Here is a 21,077-nt window from a genome sequence, read left to right as displayed (position 1 = left end):
CGGTGCCAAGCGGGGCGGAGCGGGGCCGGGGCCCCGGCCGAGCCGCTTGGAGCTCCGCGAGGCCCCGGCGGTGTGAAGGGGGTGAAGGGGGAGGGTGGGGGGGGTCGGTTTAGAGGCCATGTCCGATTACGAGATCTCGGTGGAGGAGCTCAACGACCTCCTGGCTAACGGCAGCGGCTGCTACAGCCTGCCCAGCGCGCACAGCAACGAGGTGGTGCCGCGCATCCACGTGGGGAACGCGTGAGTGCGGGCCCGAGGCGAGGCGAGGGGCCGCGAGGGGTTGCGAGGGGCTGCGGGGGGCTGTGAGGAAGCCGGAGCCGGGGTGGGGGTGTTAGGGCCTGGGGTGAGGTGCTGGGATCTGCCGGGCCTCCGGGAGGCCGAGGGTGCGAGGCCCGGCTGGGGGCTGCTGCTGGTGGTGGAGCCTGGCGGAGTTGATCCCCGAAGTGGCACCCGCTGAGGTGGCACCCGCTGAGGTGTTTGGTGTCTCTGAGGTAGCAGAGAGGTGAAGCAAGGTTACGCCAGCACGCCAGGCTTTTATTTCTTCCCGGTGTTTTCCTAATGTTGCTCGTACGCCGTGGTCAGCGCCGCCAACCCGCACGGAAAAGGGAGGAGAGCCGGGATGGCCGAGGTGGACGTGCAGGAGCAGCTCCTGGAGCCGTGTCCGAAGCCAGTGCAATGACCCTGAGCCAGAGGAAAGAGGTGGAACGAGAAGAACGAGCCAAGGAGCCATGGGCATGTTAGGTCGCAGTTTAACCATGTGCAAAATGACATAAGGCAAAGGTTTAATAGGAGTCGCCTCCTCTCCCCAGGCAGCAATTGGTCAAATGAATGATTCTGCATTGAAAAACCTAACTAACATCAATTAAATAGCAATATACATCAGCCAGAGGCTTACAGATGTGGCTAGGATAAAAGCACTTAAAAAGGGGAAAAGCTTGTTCAGGGTTCGCCAACCACTCTTCCCTCAGCCATGTGATGTTTATTTTTTGCACCCAGGTTCTTTCAGTTAGCTGTTCCGTGCCCATCATCTCCTGCTGACTCTGTCTGCCTTTGCCCTCTTGATATGTGTGCAGAACAGCAGATTCCCAGTCTTACGTGGAGTTTCTAACTCCTACAGAAACATAAGTCAAACCCATCAGTTTTCATTAACATGCTCCCAAGACAAACCAGACTTGGCCTTGGTCACACCCAGTTGATGTGGGACACACTCATCTAGAGATAGGACCCAAATAATTATCTGCTGACAGCCACCTTCTTCATATTTTTAGCAGTTACCTGAAGATATGAAGCCATTGCCCACAGGGTCTGAAAATAAGTGGTTTGTGCAGTAAATAATTAAAAATAATTTTGAGGGTAGCAAGCAACTACAGGGTAGTTTTTATTGTTCAGTAAATTAGTTTAATTATACACTACGGATTTTAATATATTCAGATTCAAGATTGCATAATAATGGAGGATGCATATGTAAGTTACGAGATGGAAAATGTCTGTTGGAAATCCTTAGCTCAGAGAAGGACTTTTTATGTAATAATTGACAATCAAAGTCACCCTGAGCATCAGCGAAATTTGTAGCAAGACAGTTTAACTGCTGGGTGGACTGACAGACGATGTCCAATTCTTCTGTCAGGGTTTTTAAAAGGATGCTGAAGAACTGGGGAGGACAGCTAGAGGTAAGAAGTAACCAAAAACGTTTCACAGTGGGAACAAACAACCTACTTCATCTATCGAGCCTTAGTAAGCAATAATATATGTGAAGCGTCCACAAAGAGCTAAGATAATGCAGTGCTGTAACTGAATGCGTGGCTGTGTATTGCGATTCGGTCACTGCAGGCTGAATTTGATAGCCCCAGATGGGAGATAAGACCAGCTCTTAAGAGGGTTTTTTGTACCAAACGGGGTTGTGCTATAGTAGTTGTCATTCTGCAAAAATTCAAGCTGTGCAGGTCTGTTCTTGTGCCAGTCCCAGCTCCGTGTCCCTCTCCTGTACTCTCCTTGTGTTAAGGCTAACGAGAGAGCTGGTTTTATGACCTGACTCATTCATCCACAAACTGCTGGGGGAGTAAACCAACGCTGCACGCAGCCTCTCAGCCTTTGTGCATATGTGGGCCCAGCAGCGTGCAAGGCATCGAGAAGGTTTTTACCGCTGTGCGCAAGAAAAAAGCCTCAGCTTTGTTTGGGCCCCATATTTGCAGATCATTAGTCTGTCTGGTTCCTTCCACGGAGCTTGAGGTACAGCTCGTATTTTCAGCCGCCTCGGTGCAGTATGCATCAGGCTGGCACTCGCCTCATATCTCTGTTTGGCCTTTGTTGCACAAATCTTCTTAGCGAATCTCCGAGGAGCTGTTGGAAGCACTTTGCGTTGTGCTACAGGGAAGTCGGGGAGAGAGTCCAGCAGAACAAAGTAATGCGGTCATTAGCTCTGACATTCAGATCTCTGCTTTGACTTGGATGGATCAAACGCTTTTGCAATGTAAGGCCCCATTTATGGCTACAGATGGCAGAGATTTTATAACAATCTGAATTTACAGACTAGCCACATCTGTGGAGAGTTTGAATGTGGGGAGATTGGAGTCCCAATATCTGGCATAAAAGCTGTAAAATTTGAACAGGCTTTATGCAGGAATTCATAGGAAGAAAGTAAAACGTCTGAGTGAGATTCAGAAACTTCTGTTCAAAGCCATTTAAAATACTTTGCATAGGGGTGCTGCTGGCTCTCCATATGAGTGACTCATCTTTGGATAAAATTGACAGTGCTGAGACATTAAAGAGGATGAGATTAAATTGGGTCAGAGTGTCAGATACTAATTTATCTGTCAGGTACTGCATCTTGGCGTGCAATACATATAAGTTATAATTAATGAAACACAGAGATAAAATGATAAAGTACTTTGAAAATAATGTGTTTGCATCTCACAGTAGACAGTTCTAGCCTTTCAAAGAGATGAGACAAGGTTCCTGAAGATGAGTCAAAATGTACTATCACTAAAACAAGAATTATGATATTGGTGACATTAGCACAATTACTTATTTTCCAAGCAACAGCACAGCTAGACAATTCAGAATATGTCAGAAGTACAAATCATTTCCTATTACTGCAAAAGTCAAGATGTCTTTGAGTGTAGCATCTTAATCAATGACTGGGATGTCTGGACAGCATGCATCTTTATCAGGTTGGCAGATGACACACCTGAGTTTTCTGGCTGCTCGAGTGTGTGGGAACGAAGCAATTATTTGTTCTTAAGGGGCATGCTGTAAGGAGTATGAAAGACATTCTTCCAAAATTAACATTAAATTGAGTGACTCTAAGGGAAGAAGTGGTGAGGAAGCAATTTCACATGAACATAGCAGTAGAAATTAAAATGTGTTATCGGATGGTTTTTTATTCCATATTAAGGACTTGGTTTATTTGTTTAGGTTATTTGCTATTTGTTATTTATATTTAGGTTTATTCGCTTGGTTTATTTGCTTAGGTGACCAGGTGCATGGATAATGCCATATGGCAATCCTTTACAGCCTCACGTACCCTTCATTCCAGATGCACCATTTCCTAAGAATTGTTTTGTGGTTGGTAAAATTGTTCATCTCTACTCAAAGAAACACTTCTTAATGCTGTTACAGGGTGAGGAACAGGGAACTTCTGTATTGAGAACAGACAAGATCCCATGAATTCTCCTGGGGAAACAGAAGAGGCTGATGTTAGCTTCTCTCTACTACCTGTAGGAACTAGCATTTCACCACTGAACACCATGCAGCTGGACTGAAATGTTAGGGAGAGATACGACTGTGGGGAAGGAGAAAAAGAAATATACAAATACTCTGTTTTTCACCAACAGCTGCGTAAGGAAATCGGCTATAAATCAGAAAAAATCATTCACTGAGAATGTGGTTGCCTCCAGGTGAGCCAGAAATGTGTTGCCAGACTCAGCCATGTCGTTGGACACAAGCTCCTACTGCTCCCAGCCAGGATCAGATATGTACCCATCTACCTACTGCTACTTATACCAGACAAAACATAGGAACTCGCGACTGAATTAATGCTTTCTGTTTTGGCCTTGCCCTGTAGGAGTTACTTTTGTGTTGCAAGCAGAATTCCCCTGGCACTGGTACTTGTCCCCTGGCACAGATGATGTCCTGCCAGATGGAAAAATCTGTCAACATTTGTTTGGGTAATGAAGTTCTTTGCAGATATTTGGCCCATCGCCACAGTTGTTTGGCACAGAGAGCCGAAAACGTAGGAGCTTCACTCATGTATAAGGATTCAAGTGCTTACATTATAATTTAAGGGGTGAAGAGTCATTAGGAGAAAAGGAACGCTCTAGATGTTCATATAGCCTTGAATTATGTGCAAATTGTGAGCAAACGCACAACACTCAGAGATCCATATAAATGCAGACTAACTCATTTGGGCGTTACATTAATTTTTTAAAAAATTGCTATGTGTCCAGCCAAAACCCTGAGGTGCATTGCCGTCCCTTAGAATCTTGTCCAAAAATATAATACACAAATGCTTAGCTGAGCTTAATATTAAATTCCTTGAATTTGCAGCTTATGAATTGAGCCTTTGGGAGATTTTTCTAAGATTTCTATTTCCATATCCAGTAACACACACAGTGAAAGCTGCCTTAAAAAGAAAAAAAAAAAAAACAAACACAAAAAACATTTATGTCTGTTTAGGCTACATCTTTTCATAGAGAGTGCAGGAACTGAGTTCTCTCTGAAAAAAAATCTGTCACTTTCTGTGCTGTTGACCAGTGGGCCCACATTTTACTAGGCAACCACACGTTGTGATCAACTAGATCTTCTTTATGTGTTATTTTTTATGTAAAGCAAAGTTCAGATAAAATGAACGTTCGGACCATCCGCTAGAGTAGCAAGTACTGCTACCTGGCCTTTGCAGCAGTGGTCGTAGGCAGCAGAGGCTTTTTATAACTGGTTCTTAAATTAGCGTATGTAGATAGTGGTTAATCTTGGGAGTGACTATCCTGGGCTTTCTCTTAACTCCTGTACTTTCTTAATTTGGTTAGAATTTTATGTTTGGAAAGAGTAATAACTTTATGCTCTAGTAGCATCTAAGAGATTAAGTTTCAGGTGTTCTCTGCTCAGTTATCAGCCAAGAAAGCAGCCTTCTCTCACGTACAATTAGTGACTGGGGCTCTAAATACTTCTGTGGATGCAGAATATGCAGCTAATTTGAGCACTGTGTATTTAGCATCTATTAACAGAAAAATAAAAGCTTTTGGTTAGCTTCTGGGGACATCATAAATACTGAGACCATTCACCGAGTTCTAATCGTTTTCTTGACACTTTTTATCGTACAGGTTCATAGCCAAGAACATTACGAAGCTGCAGCGCCTGGGGATAACCCATGTTCTGAATGCAGCAGAGGGGAAGTCGTTCATGCATGTGAACACTAATGCAGAATTCTATGAAGGCACAGGCATCAGATACCATGGCATTAAAGCTAACGATACACAAGAATTTAACCTCAGTCGCTATTTTGAGGAGGCAGCTGATTTTATTGAGAAAGCACTTTCCCAGAAGGATGGTAAGGCAAACTGAAATGTCTTTCTGCCGTGTTTTCTGTGCACTGCATATGTGTTAGTCATTTATTTCACTGCTTAAAATGGTTCGTTGCTCAGATTTTCAGCTGAACAGGCAAGTCAGTAATTCAGATCAAGACTTGGGATCAAAGACACCTGAGTACACAATAAAACAATCTTCTGTCTGTACTTGTGGACGTCCAGTATATGTTAAGTGGAAGTCTGTCATTGTAGGGGTGACTTTGCAAAGTGAAACAGCAACTGCATCCTAAAATAGCGCCTGTCTAGGAAGACGTGTCCTTATTTTTCCTTAGACATGGTAAATCATAGGAAAAATCCAGAAAATAAATGCAGGATCTAAATGTTGTTTAAGAACACTGGAAGTTAGAGACAAAAATGATACAGGTACTGCATTGCTGTAGAGTACTCACACAACCTCTGATGTGCTTTCTTTCCAAATGTACAGTAAGGATGGAGACTCTAGCCTTAACATTTTTTATTTTATTATTTCGTGTGACAATTACCTCATTATTCCCTAACGTTCCAGGAAGCTTGGAGATGATATTTGCAGTGTTGTTGATTGCCACATTTTTCTAGAGTTTCCTCAGAGCAGAAATCTGAGGACATAGTGCAGTGGGCCAGACAGTGGTTCGTGTCTGACTGTTTCAGCATACCACTTATTTCTACATACGCTTGATTTCTTTCTTGCTTCATGAGTGAATGTGAAAGAAGAAAGTGGGCAAAAGGGGAGCTAGGGCTGTGATGTGCTTTGGACAGATTGAGAGAAGTTTTACCTCCAGTTTGGTAAAGTATAAAAATTCTGAGAATTAACATACAGCTCTTGCAATTAGCTTTTTGACCAAGTGATACAGGCTGCAGCAGGAAGAAGAGTTTTAACAGTGCCAGCTGTGCCATGACTGTTCCCACTGAGTTAAACTCATCGCAGTCCTCTGAATAGTTGCAGAATGGATCTGAATTTACAGTACCGGTTCTACTTGGTGATTCTTTCAGCCTTAATATTGTCTACAGTGCCTGCCACTATTTTCTTACTGCAGTAGACAAAGAGCAAACTTGTGGCTGAGTGATGTTGGAGCCAGTTTTAAGATTAACTCCCTACTGAAATTGGATAGTCTTGTTTGACAGTGAAGTGTAGAGTAAGGACAGCAAAGCAATGAGGGATGCAGTGGTGTTGTCTCCTGCAGTTTTGTTTTAGCAGTGTAGCTGCATGAAGTTCAGGGAAGTAGCTAAATGAAACTCTACTAAAGACAGCCCCTAAGACTTGCTGCCTTTCCCAGAGGAAGATTAGAAACCCTTTTGTATAGAGGAAGTAAATTCTCTTCTACAGATATGCGTAAGGATCTCTAAAGCTTGCTAATTCATGGCTACAGGCCCTCAGGAAATATAAAGAATAAATTGTTTTAGCTGTTTGACTTGCTTCTGATTAGAGGTTTGCCTTGAGCTGCAAAGGCTCTGCAGCTCAGAGCAAATGTGGTAACAGGCTTTCTGCTAGTGTGGTTCAGAGCAAGTTGTGGTCATCATGAAAAAGTGTATGTACAGTTCATCTGTTCTCCTGTCTCGGGAAAGAATTTGCCCTGGAGAGTAGCCTGGGACTGTATTTTATGTCTGGAAAAGCAGGTCAAAGAGGACACAGCTGAGAAACAATAAAAATGAGTTAAATTTCTCAAGGGGATTAGTGGCTTGCTTAATTCTTGTTGGACACCAACCTACAGCATTTCCCCAATAAATATGAGGAATGATTTCCCTAATCAGTTAGCTGGAAGCATTTTATTGGTGCTGGCAGTGGTGTGATTAGATACTTCTGGTTTTTGTTGCTGCATAATCAGCGGTTTCATTTACAAGAGTGTTAGTGGGACTTCACAAACAGCCAGAGAAGTAGCCAGGTAGGATCCAACATGGGGTTAGCATAAGAATTGCCAGCAGTGCACCATAAAGGCTGGATGTCTTTGAAGAGATGCAGAGTATGACAAACAGCATGTTGCTGTCTTCAGCATATTTTAAACTGAATTATTTATATGTGCTCTTTGGTACCGGTCATCTTTAGGGGCAGGATTTGTTCTCAGATATAAAGATAGGAGAAAAATGGACAGGCAAAGGTTGGCCTTTGTAATATGGTAGCAAATACGTTTTAGTAGAGTGATGTAGAACTAGGTTTTTCTGCATGACAGATGCAGAAAATTTCGTGATGACAGCCAGTAGCAACCAACAATGATAGCCCCTTTCTTCCAAGTTTTACATAGCTTTGGCAGCATTCTGAATTTAGAGTCCTCAAGCTACCGAAGAACTAATTATTACGCTTTACATCCTAGCTATTTCATGTTGCCTTTCAATCACATATTCCATTATAACCCACCTTGTGACCTGTCTTCCCTGCAGGACAAGTGCTTGTGCATTGCCGTGAGGGCTACAGCCGTTCTCCTACCCTGGTCATCGCCTACCTCATGCTTCGCCAGAACATGGATGTCAAGTCTGCTTTGGTCACTGTCCGGCAGAAGCGAGAGATTGGCCCTAATGATGGCTTTCTAAGGCAGCTTTGCCAGCTAAATGAGCAATTAGTGAAGGAGGGCAAACTGAAGCCCTAAGACAGAGCGCTCTAGTATTTTTGAAAGTTTCTCAAATCACCAGAGGATGTGTTAAGTGCTTTAGATTCCCTACCCCCAAGCTAAGCCACAGAATGTGAGGGAGACAGGCAGCCTGCTCTTACCTAGTGAAAGTATCTTTCTCAAACCGTAGGTCTGTCTTTCAAGACGGCACCAAATGGTGTCACTTGAGTCTTGGAGCTGTTGCAATAAAGAGGTGTGTTTGGAAGGGCAACTCCTGTGATAACGCCTGTTTTCTCAAGTATTTCAGAGTCCCTTTGCAGACTGTATAACATGCTTTGCATTGACATTGCATTGTCTCATTAAGCTTTGTGTTTTCTCCCACCAGAGCACCATTTGCTGAGAGCCACAACACATCTCTCACTCTTAATTGAAGTACTGTGTTTTCCAAAGCTTCTTCATGCACACAGGTGCCTAAAGTTTGAGTGTAGGAGCTTCAAGGAATGGAGAAGCATATATGCAAATGCACAGGTGCACTCTCTTGTGAAATGAAGTATGCAGTGTTGTGTTTAGTGTGGATATATGCAATACACAGTGTGTGGTAGTAAAGCCATGTAGCGCCTGATCTTGATGCACACTGTATTTCCAAGACTATTTGTACCTCTTGCTGTTGTGATTGACATGAAAGTCTGATAAATGCTTTTTTAATCTTTGTTTTAAACTCATACTAGAAAAAAATGTAGAGTAAATGTTGAGGATCAGACTTCAGCAAGGAAGAAATAATGTCTGTATTTAGGAGTGCTTGCACTGGGTGTGTGAAAAAGTCCTAAGTATCAGAATAGAAGGGCTCCTGAGGTTTGTACTGAACTACAGTCTCTCTCCCTCCTTTGCTGTTGCTGTTTATTAATGCAGAATGGAACGATCACATACATAGATTCCTTCCAGTATTGCAGTACAGATGTGCTTACAGAACAGTTTGTTGGTACACTCTGACTGGTTTCATTGTTTGCATGGTTCCATTAAATAGAAATGAACATTGTTACGTACCACGTGGAACAGGAAACGTTTCCTTTTATTAAAATAAATCATACCTTGATGCTGTTTGACGTGGAGATGAAATGAGTCATTGCAGTGATGGGAGAGGAAGCTTTGTTTACAGTGTGCCTGACTCGGGGTGTGTGTGCCTGTCAGTTAGTGTAGCACTATTAATGCAGAGGATCTCCCACTGCAAACCTAGAATTGTTGGTTAAACTGACAAAACCCTGAGATGTTTGTGTTCCTTTCTTTTCTGTGCTTTTATGTAGATCTTTAAAACCTAAACACTATTTTAACTAGAAACACTATTGTATTAGTAATCCATGTAAGCCCAGAGCCAGTTTTGTGCACTCATTTCACTAAACAATGAATCACAAAGGACATACATTGTTTTTCTTCTAGTTGATTTGTTTTTTTTGCTACCTACATAGCTATATAAATTGCTTGAAATTAAAATGCAGGTGTGTTTCTTCTGGCTGAAGACAGGACTTATTTCTGTTTCCTTGCATAGGATGGGAACTGCCAAATCAAGAAGCCCTTTGCCTTTTGTGGCCTTTAAAGGGGCAACTGGAGAACATTCTGCATACATAGGGTTGTTTCCTTTCACCTTCCTACAGTCAGCCAGTATTTAGTGCTTGCTTTGAAGCAGAATGGCTCAGTAATAATGAGCTGTAGTAAATTTCACTGGCTAATTACATACCTGTTTGCTTTCTCCCATTGTGTTGGAATTAAATGATTTGCTGCTTCAAAATTCCTGGTTACTACTTCCATACTACATAGTTTATGGAATAGGAATACTGGCCTTACCTATTCTATTATATTTCATCCATACTGTAGTCTTATTTACAAATCACACTCTTAATTATTTTTTTTTTTACTGTGGGCACAGATCTTTTTCCTGTCTCATGTCACACCATATATTCATAATGCCTGTCCACGCTACAAATAAAAAAAAAAAACAAAAGAGGAGATTCATGTGCATGCACTGTGGCTTTGAGCTGTTACTTAGAACTCAAAAATTCCAGTCCATTAAAGAGCAAAGAAAATATTAGGCATTAGATCTTTCGTTACCACTGCACAGACTACAAAAAGGCCTATAGTTGTCTGAATAAAAACAAAATGGTTTGTTGAAGTGGAGTCTGTTTGCTATGTGGTGATGTTTTTGTACAGTTCTACGAGTCTATAATGAACTGTATGAAGTGTTGACAAATCAAGAAATACTGCCACATCAAAAATAAAGGAATTTGTTCTTATGTTCTGTATGCCCTTTTAATTGGGAGGTCCCTGCTTACTTCTGGTGGTAACTTTGGTGATACTCTGGCCCATTTATCTCAGTCTAACAAAGCTTATTTAACAAACATTTTGGACTATTTGGTGGATTTAAATAAAGAAAACGCCATTTCAATTTGATTTAAAAAAACGAGCTCTGAGACCGTATATCCTATTGTGTGTTACTGATGGGTGACTCAGTAATGAAACCATTTCTAGCTCTGCTTTTAGAATAGGCTAAGTAGGGTCTCTGTAAAATTTGCATCTGTCATAGAACAAAGATAGCTACCGTGTCAAATCCAGCACAATGTAAGAAAATGCAATAACTTGGGGTTTTTGTACTTAAGAGTTAGAGAACTTAGGAAGTGGGGAACAGTGGGGGCGACAGCTATTGTCATTTTATAGCAAGGAACAAAGAAGAAAGTTCAGCTACATAATAAGCCTTCTAAAATGATGATATGTGTAAAAACAAATCCGCCCTGTACCTCGTGCTGAGCTAAGTCTTTCAGCCATTGCATAAGCTCAGGAGAGAAGTTTATATCCTAGAAATAAAATTCAAAGCAAGAACAACATTTTCTGAGTGCATCCTCACCCTTTCTTTGGTCCTGCAGCTAGGACTACACCTACCCCCTTGGCAGCAACCATGTTGCACGTAGCATGCTCCTCTGAACTGCAAAAGGGGAGGATGTTGCCATGGGGCACTGCTGGAAAGCACACATTTTGCAAAGTTCTTTCTAAATTAGAATTAACAGCACCCAGAGTCAAGACTAGCAGCTGTGACACATTGTATTCCAATTCCATTTTTCAGCCTTGAGCCTGTGTTAGCATTGGACACATTTTTCTCCCAGACACGAGTATATCTGGCTTACCTCTCTCCGTGCCGGGAGAATTAATCTCCATAGAAGGCTCTGAGGATGAAAAGCATTCTGTGTGACAGCACTACATGGTCCTGGAGCTGAAAGACAAACTTGTGTCAGATGCTTCCTCCTGCTGAACAAGAAAAAAAACACAACAGGATATTCGCAATGTTTATTATCATTATTTAAATAGTTTTACCGAGCTGTCTTCTTTTGGCCAGAACTAGTTAAATCTCTGATGGTAGTAATGGAACTTTTTTTCCCTATTTTTTTTATTAGTTTTGCTAGTTTATTTTAATAGTTTTAGCACAGAGGGACTGACTATCAGAATCTCACTTAGTATAGCACAGAGGTTTCTTCTAAAATTACTTTCTGGGCTCTGCCAATGAGTCGATCTGAAAATAGAACAGGCCTGAGGAGGTAGCTAAAAGGACTTATAAGTAAGCATTCATGGCCTTATTCCTGCGCTAGCTAAGGCATCCTGCATATGGCATTACAATTCAGAACCCGGATGAGCATTTGGGACCCAGTAGTTTTGTTTTGGGGGCTATTTTTTCATGAGGAGTTGGATTTGAAAGACTACAATGCCATTCTCAAACAATTATTAAAATCTATAAATCATATAAAGGTCAGATGGACATTAGCAGAGAGAAAAAGCCTGCCTTTAACTTGAAACAGATTTTATTTTCCATGTCATTCATTTTTGTCAGCTGTTCTACAGGATTCTCACAGCCCCTGTTCTTTCTCTGATGTATTCTCATATCCCTGGAGCTCTAGAAACACATTTAAATGTAAACCACTCTGGTAAATAGAAAAAAGAAAAAAAAAAAAAGCAACAAAAAATGTGGGACAATTATGATGGCATTGACCTAACATTAAGTTGGTGTCAGAGCAACTGCTGTATGGAGACAGTTGTATTTCCTTTTTTTTTTTTTTTTTTTTGGTAACTTCTGAATAGGCAATAATTATATTCCAGTTCTCATTCTTTGGACAAACTATTCATTTCTTCTATTTTGGAAATAAGCCCTGTAAATGCAGGTTGTGAGAGTAATTCAGTTGAGGGATTTTTTTTTTTTTAATGTATTTTAATTCCAGCATGCCAAGGTTGCTGGCTAGCTGACTCACCAGATGGAGCTGTAAGCTTGCTATTCATTCTGCAGACATCACTCCATCCCTGAGCAGAGCTGTTGTGGGAATCTGATGTACCCTTATCAGAAAGGCAAGCTGCTGGAATGATTTAGCAGTGCATTTGCTGGTCTCTGGTGGGACAATAATAAGATTCCATTTATTCTTGGCTACTTCGAGGCCATATCACAGCGTCTGGGCTGCTGCATGCAGAAGGGACGTGGCTCAGCTGAATTCCTGGGAGACGAGAGTTACGTGGGCAGGGTGACTTAGCAGCATCTTAGGAAAAGAAGTGTTGGAGAAGCAAACGAGCTCTTCAGAAACAGAATTGCTGGGCAAAGTGTAAATGAAGAGCCAGAGTTCTGAGATGAGCTCAGACTGTGCGTGGATGCCTAACGGGACCGTGCACCCCCATTTCCTAGGGCAGGAATAGGGAATGGGGGTGCCTGGTGGGCACCAGGAGCTACATGTGGACTGAACCAATTGCAGAAACTGTTTCTTCTGGGCATGCCTTCCCAGGACAGCGATGCAATGCAAGCACTTTAGGACCAAGGCTTGAATCGAGAAAGCAGCAGCAAGGGATTCAGGCTGAATATAGGATGTTAATTCCCTCCTTGTATCCCTTAATAACTTAGAAGCGTAGAATCAAGTATCTGATTCTTTATTAGCAACGCTAAGGGTGGTGTTTTTCCAGCTCAGAAAACAGTATCCCAGTTCTGATTACAGTGGATCCAAACTCAGGTCATTCTCACAGTGTCCTTTGATATAAGTCACAAATATTTTGTGTTTTTAATCCTGTGCTTCATTAAGAGAGCAAAAACCAATTGTTCACGGGGGCCACAGCCCGGACTGTTCTCCTTGCTTTGGTGCAGAAAGTGCTGTGAGCAGGCAAGCAGCTACAGGATGTGGAAGAATGTGTTTGTAGTTAAGGAATCTGAATGTCTATGGGATTTGGATTCTTTTCTTGCCTCTATTAGGCTGCTCTCCTGGATCGTGGACAAGAGGTTTTAAGCCAGAGGCTAAATATAGCTTCTGGTTTTGACTTTCATAGTTTTCGTATTATTTCCCTACTGGGTGATACAGATAAATGTTAAGACAGTTAAGAGAGGGGATTGTTTAAGTACTTAGAGAAACTACCTGAAGAAACTTTTTATGTTTTATCTAGGAAGAGATTACTGTGAGTTTGCTCCTTTGTAGTAGGATTAGGCTGACAATGATAATTTCTGGAAACATTCTCCATGCAGACATTACACGAAAAGAAATTAAAAGAAACTGAGCTTTGACAGGCAAAGATGTACAGTTTCAAATACATTTAAATAGGGTAACAAATAGCAAAGTTTCAGTGATTGTGAGTACTTAACTTTCTTGTGCTCTCCTGTTCTGCCTTTTGGCCGTATTCTGCAGAGCCATGAGCTGTGTGGGGCCACTTTGGAGAAGGTCACTGTCCTGGTGGTGTTCCTAGCTGACAGGAAGAATAAAAAGTTACAAACCCTGTTAAGTTCCTGGTCATTCTTACCTCCTTATTCAGTACAAACAAAGAAAAAGATCACATATCTATATTATAAGGCCTGAAAGCAGAGCTCAAGCAATCATCATACACAATTTTGAGTATAACTTGAAATATAGATAACAGTCTAGCCTGTTCTTGGAAGAAATAAATAAACAAAAATAGAAACTACACAAATCCTACAAGGCTGATTCCACAGCTTTCCAGGCTGCTATCTGTCCTTCAGAAACCCTTTGATTTGATGGGCAATCAGGTGATGCCCTGTGAAGCTGTGTGCCCCCCTGGCATTGAATTCATTTCACCTGTAGCTCTAAGCCGAAAATACTTATTTGTAAGTGAGGGAAATTATACTTGGAAAAACCTTTGCAATGGCTCAGTATTCGGGCTTGCCAGACCATCATTATCTGTTTAGAGTAAAAGAGGAAGTTATTAATGAAAGCTAATCAGTGCTGTTGATGGTGATTATAGGGAGAAAGGAAACAGCACATCTGAGGCAAATTGTGTGACAACAATTGTGTTAAAGAATCACATTCTGGCTGTGCAGAAAGAAGTGTTACGTACGAAGAAAACTGTGTGCTGCATCCTCCCTAACAACAGTGTAGATCCTGAGCTGGTAGAATAAGATTTGGGCTGTGGGAAGGGGAAAGGTGAGGAAAGACGGTGAGTGCACCAGCTGTAGGCACTGCAATGCCCCACTGCTTTTAGAGACTCTTCGGAGGATTTGGAAAGGAAGGCTCCTCCGAGACTTGCTAATCTCTCTGATCTTGGTCAGAGAGAAGGGGTACGAGAGAAAGCGTGTCACAGGATATTTCAGATGCTGGTATTTTAGGAAAAGACCACCAGAACAGGTAGGCTAAAGCTCATCCAGCACAGAAGCAGCAATGTGTCTGCTCTGTGTGTGTCTGTCTGTGAGCGAGGAAGGCCAAAGAGGTGAAATGTCCTCCGGTCATTACTGTTGTTTGTATTATTTATCATCAGGGTCACACCAAGGGAGAATCCACCTCCACTTTAAATTTGGTGACACCTGTTTTCCCTGCCGGGTCAGGGGAATTGTCAGAATGGAATGTAAGCCTTAGGTAACGAGTTCCCTACAGTAATAAGGAAAAACCAGACAGCCCCAACTGTTTTCAGCGTTCAGAGAGAGAGAGAGGAGAAGTCAGAGGCTGTTATTGACATTCCGAGTAATCTTTAAAATTACTGAAGCTCAGTGAATCACTTTGGAATCTCTCGTACATGAAATATTTTCACGAGGATGTATGTGACAAACATTGCAGTAACATGCTCAAGTGTCCCTTTACTGCTCTAAGCAGACATTTGCTTTCAGGAGCTATGAGGAGCTCGGTATCTAATCTTCCTAAAACATGAGGTTCTTTCTGATTTATGTATCTAGCCTGCCATCTTTTGTAAATACCTCGGAAATGTTTGTGCTCTTTAACTGCAGAAGTTATGCAACTGGCCGCATTATCATCTCATTTCTGCAAGGAAAAAGAATACCACAGATGAGATTTTAAAACACAATACATTAATAAAGCTTAGGCATAGGTGCCCGAGGCATAAGGTCACCGATTCCCTCTCTGTTTTTGTTTGCATCATTCACAGAAATCAGTCTGGCTGTGTTCTTGTGTTTAGAATAATCAAATGTCCTGTATTCAACACTTGTGCAAAACGGCAGCAGAAGTAATAGGAAGTAATATTACAGCCAATGCATTAAAAAAAAAAAAAAAAAAAAAAAAAAAAAAAGGGAGAGCACCTCAGAAAGCGTGGTGAGCACCATCCTGGCTGCTTACCCTGACAAACACACTGAAGCTAAATAAAACAACTTCTCATTTTGAAAAGAATCTCTTTCCTGTTTCTTCCAGTACATTTATGACACAAAATGTAGAGCTCCTTTTTTGTAAAGGAGGAAAAAAAAAAAAAAAAGCAATTCCCCAATCCTTTGCCTGCAGGGACTGAAAAACATAACTCCTGAGCTACTGTTTCTAGGTCTGCTTCCTCTATACCTGGAGGTGGAGGGGAGAAGAAAAAGAGTTTAAAAAAAAAGTCTCAAAAACCTTTGCAAAAGACAATAGCCAAAGATTCAAATATGGTGGTAGAAGCAGGTTTTAGTTATAACATTGTTTAAACAACCAAATAAAACAAAACAAAAAACAACACTAACAACAAAAATACACAAAACAAACATAGAAACCTGCAGAAAGACTTGTCAGGCTGCAATTCACCCTATCTTGTCAATTAGCATCGTTGCCAGGCACAAAAATGAAGAATATGAGAAGTTTTCATGTCAAAGCTGTAGAATACTGTCAGTAAGCCACCCCCACACACCCATTTTATTTCACACTGACAAAAGCTGAGATGAATGAGTTGTTGTCTGGCCCTTCCCACTTTGTATAGTCATTGGCTGGCTTGCTTCTAAAAAGGATTTAAAAAAGGGGAATAATTTGCCTTTGCTGGGAACTGAGGCTGTCAGGGTGCTGAAAAGCTGATCTGTGGGCTGCCACCATGCAGATCTCTTGGGCAGTGTGCTCTGTCTGCGTCCTAATCCAAATCGCCTTTCGATCCGTGGAAGGGTGGCAAGTGTTTAAAAATGATGCTACAGAAATCATTCCTGAGATCACCGAAAATACAGAAACACCGATGGAGCAGGCTTACAGCAACAACAACACAATGAACCAGGCAAAGCATGGGGGAAGACACATACAACAAGCTCCAGACCCTAATGGTAAGAAAAATAACATTACGTTACTGTTTCGGACCCTAGCAGGCAGCTGTAAGAGTGTACTTGTTACCAGATTGTTGTTATTTATTAAGGATTTTAAGTAGGAGGTGAAAATAATACCATGGTTTCTAAGTGTTGAGGAAGGTTCTGACTAGGGATGTTGGAGATCACACAGCAGAAGAGGCACGGGGAGGTTGCTCTCAGCCAGTTGAGAGGTGTGCTGCTCGCTGCCCTTTGCTAACAGCCAGATTTTCAGCCACATTCCAGTAGCCAAAAAAGAGGTAAAGCCCTCCCAGTGGGAATTCGTGCTCAAATGAATTGAGGGGATCCTGGTTTGTAGGGACGTGCAATCTCGGGAGCGATTTGGCTACTTTGAAGGCACCAACACACTTCAGAGAGAAGCTGGTGCTGCATTTGGGCAAATGTCTGGCATTAGCAATGGTGCAGAACACCAGCTTTGTGAGGAGGGATGGAAGGCAGGGAGTTAGCATCAGACAGGTGGTTAGAAAGAGAGCCCTCCTGGCAAACTGGGCAAGCTTGGTCCTTCAGACCAACACATTTGGCTGCCAAATGCACGTAGCAGCTCATCAAACATATGGTTTCCACTACTGTGCGTTGCAAATCTGAGCTAGCTAATTTTTTTTTTTTTTTTTTTTTCTTGAGGACAGTTGGAAGGGAATTGTGGTTTTCTGCTCTAGCTGTCAGTTAGGGTGTTTATAGCATAGCACTAATTTAAAAGGGAGGAAAAAAAGAGTAATCTTTTTGAGAGTGCCACTTGATAAAAGTCTGAAATCCCCAACAGGGGAGCACTCTGCTTCCCACCAACCGCCAGGTCAAGGCAGGTCGGTTTGGCAGTGACATCTGAAAACCTTCATTTTCCAGCCTCTGACCACTCTGGCAGCAACTGGGGAATTTGTGCCACTGAAATGTGCATGGGTTTTCAGGTGGAAAAGAGCAAGAAAAGGGGATTGGACATTATTCAGGATATGCAATGGTCTCACATGCTTACTTTACGTCTTTAACACAAGAAATCAAAACAATCCCCCAAAAGCAGCCAGACCTTCCAGGGACACATGAGGTTGCAGAACACCATAAATGATTTTGCAGCTTGTGGAACCCATGCACATACAAGATAGGAGGTATATGCACAGAAAAGAAACCTTCATAGCTGAGGCAAATACCCTTATATTTCACTGTATCTGCCTATGTGCTATGATGGTACAAAGCACCTGATTCAGACATGGACCATTTCATTTCATTAACACAGTCCTTAAAACTTTTAAGACATCCAGTCTTACATGCTGTACTTTGATGAATATAAACCTGAGCACTAAAAACAAGTTTCTGCTCTCCATGGGAGAAACAAGAATGAAAACATCTGTGTAAATACTGGTCTGCTGCTCACGAGTCAGGGTCAGAATTCTCTTTGGAGGCACAAGGGAAGGGGGGGAGCACCTTGTGCACAGCAAAGAGACCGGGACTGACAGACACAGCCTTCCATTTGTAAGCTGACCTTGAGGATTTCCATCCCAAGCGGTGTTCTGGACTTAAAACCATCCTTTTCACCAACAGAAGAACATCACCGTGTGTTTATCTAGATAAAGTTCTTTGATAAACACCTTCAGAAATCAAATTCTGTGTCTTGCAAACATGTCAAGAGGCAAAGCATCCCAGCTGGCAAAAGAGACCCCTCTGGAAAAGGGCCCTACAATAAAAAACTTTTTCTTAATCCTGCATGCTAAAAATTTAATATTTATTTCCTAATGTTTCATTTGCCAATAGATATCCATTAAGAAAAAAAAAAAAAAAGGAGGAGGAGTAACCACCATAAAGCTCTTAATCAGCCAGGAGATGCCTCTAGCTGTCTGAAGGAAATTATGTGGGTTGTGGGATTATTAGAGAGCAGTAAACTTAGAAAACATAATGCCTGAAGAGTGGGAATCCCATAGCACTGCTGTTATCTGCTGCTTTCCCTCACCTGGAACATGTTACACTAAAGCTCACTTCAGGAGCACTTTCCTTGTTGCAGAAGAGTTTAAATCAGGAGCGAACCTCTGAGGTCAATAACCTGACCTCATGTGGTGCTGTAGGCCTCACATGAGGAGCTGTAGGGGAAGGTTTTGCCTGTTGGTAAACGAAGCCAGCAGAATCCCAACAGAACTTCCCTCAGAGTGACCGCTGCCACTGGGGTTGTACTGAGAAGCTCAGCTGCCCACTGGCACGGCCTGGCACAGAGCTTGCCTGGTGGCAAGGGCAGGATCTTGGTGGTCACTTGGTGGCCACTTGGTGGTCAACCTGTACTCAGCGGGTCACAGTTGGAGCAGCCAGACACCACGAGCGGGTCTTTGGGTTGCCCTCTCCCCACATCCATCACTGGGGATGTCTGAGCTAGGTGCTGCAGACCCGAGAAGGCTGATTTCTCAGGGATGGGGAACGAAGTAGCCAGATGTTAATGGGCTTCTCGTTTTCAGATGCTTCCGACTTCAGCTGCAGAGAAATGCGAACCACCCGCTACCTGACGGAGGGGCCATGCCGCAGCATCAAGCCCGTCAAGGAGCTGGTGTGCTCGGGCCAGTGCGTCCCTTCCCACCTCCTCCCCAACTCCATCGGCCGGGGGAAGTGGTGGCGGCAGAACGCCCTGGATTACCGCTGCATCCCCGCTCACACCCGCACGCAGCGCATCCAGATGGCTTGTCCCGAGGAAGAGACTCGGACTTACAAATTCCGAGCTGTCACGGCCTGCAAGTGCAAGCGCTACACTCGCTTCCACAACCAGTCTGAGCTGAAGGACTTTGGAAAGGAGACCGCCAGGCCGCAGAAGAACAAGAAGCCCCGTCTGTCCAGAGCCAGGAGCAGCAAGTCAAACCAGCACGAGCTAGAAAATGCTTACTAGAAGGTCGCTCCGAGTGGGACAGCCCAGCAGCTCTGGATATTTTACAAAACGTCAACCGGCACTCACAGGCCGCAGAATGAGGTTCTGACTGCAGTGGGTTCCAATTCCTTCTGCTAAGCTGGGTCAAAGGCTCACATAGTCAAAATCTGTCAGATTACAGCAGTCACGGTCTGCTAAGAGAATGAGATAAACCGAGCTGGTGGTAGCAACACCTAAATTCAGTCTGAGAGGAGAGGTACACCTGGGAGATTCGCATGAGGCCTCGCGGCTTGTGCACGTAGGGAGGTGGAGGAGGGCGAAGCTGTTACGGTGACAATCACTATCACACTTTGTTAGGGGTCGTTCGGCTTCCCTGTAAGTGACGGGAGCACCACGATCCCTTTCCCACTTTTCCAAGTGCCATGATGCAGGACAAGCATGAGGCGGGGGGAGCACTGGGGGAGGCACCATGCTCTGAATTTGCTGCAGAAAGTTAGCAGTGAACGTGACTCAACCCCGGCTGTTGGGAAGTGAGCAGCCTGCCAGGTGTCCTCATGCCCCAGTTGCTTCCTCTAGGGAGGAAAACCAAAATACAACACTTGTTTTCTCAAAATGAAAGTGTGACAATTCTATTTCACACTTTTAATTAGAATACTCTAGGGTCAACAGATTCAAAACTGAAACTTGGCAACTAAGCCACCTTATTTGTTTTAGGGGCAAGGATTTGTTTTAGGAACAATTACACAAATTTTATTAAACGGAGCAGTTTTATGAAATGAATGCTCCCCTCAAACCAGATAACCTCACTGATGTTTGTCCTGTAAACAGCTAACGATGTGCATAATTTAACATAAAGAGATGTTGCTTATTCCTTATTTCCTAGCACACAATTGACTTTAGTGTCAACCTAGATATCTCAATTTATGTTTTCTATTCTGTAGTTTGAATTATCTGGCCACACACTTTGTAGCGCTAAGACCGTGCAAGCCAAGTTCTGGGAGTAAGGTTCTGCATGAAAAGTGAGCCTCTGCTAATTTGAAAGTTGTGAATTCCTCTAGAAAAGTCTTTGGTATGTGCGGCTTTGGTAAGTCTTTAGTTTGACAGCAACTTTACTTTACTTAGCTTCTCAACTTTCAGACTAATGTTTGTGTTTTACGTTAAAGAATATTATTGGGAAGTGAATAGTCTCGTGCTGTATATATCCTGTAGTAGTGCTAGGCCTAGTATCAGATCAACACAATTTGGGATAAAGACAGTTCCCCACTGTTCTTATTTTCTATGTAGAATATATGCTGAAATCATATAAACTATGGAAATTTGCAATGTTGATAGAATTTTGCAATAATTTTATGTGGGACCAGAATCTAGAGAGAAAAGCTATTGTTTCACAGAGTGAATTACGTATTTATTTTTTCTCAGAAATTATTTATGCAATGTTTTTCCTTGTAGAAAATGAGAAGTAATACTGCTTTCAAAATATCAGTCTGTTATTTTGAATTTTAAATACATTGTTAATAAAGTAGAAACAATGATTAATTATATGAAGACTCATTGATTTTCAGCTAGTTTGCTGTAAAGCAAGTGAATTACAGAACAGC

General features: G+C 42.5%; 2 protein-coding genes and 2 long non-coding RNA genes across 5 annotated transcripts; 2 read left to right on the top strand and 2 right to left on the bottom strand.

Moving 5' to 3' along the window:
* Positions 1–32: 32 nt before the first annotated feature.
* On the top strand, positions 33–10,386 carry DUSP3 (dual specificity phosphatase 3). 2 transcript variants are annotated; one of them, XM_072029070.1, is made up of 4 exons: positions 35–240; positions 3,834–3,896; positions 5,319–5,545; positions 7,935–10,386. In XM_072029070.1, the coding sequence occupies exons 1-4, from the start codon at positions 119–121 to the stop codon at positions 8,138–8,140; spliced, it is 618 nt and encodes a 205-aa protein (XP_071885171.1). In that variant the 5' UTR covers positions 35–118; the 3' UTR covers positions 8,141–10,386. The 2 variants fall into 2 exon arrangements, with proteins under 2 accessions (XP_027301413.1, XP_071885171.1); XM_027445612.3 differs by lacking the exon at positions 3,834–3,896 and having other exon boundaries at positions 33–240.
* Positions 247–12,743, bottom strand: LOC113840011 (uncharacterized). The gene is made up of 3 exons (XR_005261243.2): positions 12,385–12,743; positions 11,272–11,357; positions 247–681 (listed from the first exon to the last, which is right to left on the bottom strand). It is a non-coding gene; the product is annotated as an uncharacterized lncRNA (long non-coding RNA).
* A 996-nt stretch (positions 12,744–13,739) lies between these two features.
* Positions 13,740–16,201, bottom strand: LOC119714073 (uncharacterized). Its single transcript, XR_005261242.2, has 3 exons — positions 16,080–16,201; positions 15,303–15,366; positions 13,740–13,846 (listed from the first exon to the last, which is right to left on the bottom strand). It is a non-coding gene; the product is annotated as an uncharacterized lncRNA (long non-coding RNA).
* A 120-nt stretch (positions 16,202–16,321) lies between these two features.
* Positions 16,322–21,027, top strand: SOST (sclerostin). Its single transcript, XM_005026106.6, has 2 exons — positions 16,322–16,610; positions 19,079–21,027. The coding sequence occupies exons 1-2, from the start codon at positions 16,391–16,393 to the stop codon at positions 19,498–19,500; spliced, it is 642 nt and encodes a 213-aa protein (XP_005026163.1). The 5' UTR covers positions 16,322–16,390; the 3' UTR covers positions 19,501–21,027.
* Positions 21,028–21,077: the final 50 nt, after the last annotated feature.

The sequence above is a fragment of the Anas platyrhynchos genome, chromosome 28, assembly GCF_047663525.1.
Source record: "Anas platyrhynchos isolate ZD024472 breed Pekin duck chromosome 28, IASCAAS_PekinDuck_T2T, whole genome shotgun sequence".
NCBI classification, from domain to species: Eukaryota; Metazoa; Chordata; class Aves; order Anseriformes; family Anatidae; genus Anas; species Anas platyrhynchos.
Note: the sequence above shows the minus strand (reverse complement) of the source record. Positions and strands in the feature narration are given on the sequence as shown.

Excerpts from the sequence above, each read along its gene's own strand:
- DUSP3 (XM_072029070.1), top strand. The coding sequence starts at position 119 with ATGTCCGATTACGAGATCTCGGTGGAGGAGCTCAACGACCTCCTGGCT. Across the intron at positions 241-3,833 it reads CGCATCCACGTGGGGAACGC|CTGCGTAAGGAAATCGGCTA; the intron begins GTGAGTGCGGGC and ends TTTCACCAACAG. Across the intron at positions 5,546-7,934 it reads AGCACTTTCCCAGAAGGATG|GACAAGTGCTTGTGCATTGC; the intron begins GTAAGGCAAACT and ends TCTTCCCTGCAG.
- SOST (XM_005026106.6), top strand. The coding sequence starts at position 16,391 with ATGCAGATCTCTTGGGCAGTGTGCTCTGTCTGCGTCCTAATCCAAATC. Across the intron at positions 16,611-19,078 it reads ACAAGCTCCAGACCCTAATG|ATGCTTCCGACTTCAGCTGC; the intron begins GTAAGAAAAATA and ends TCTCGTTTTCAG.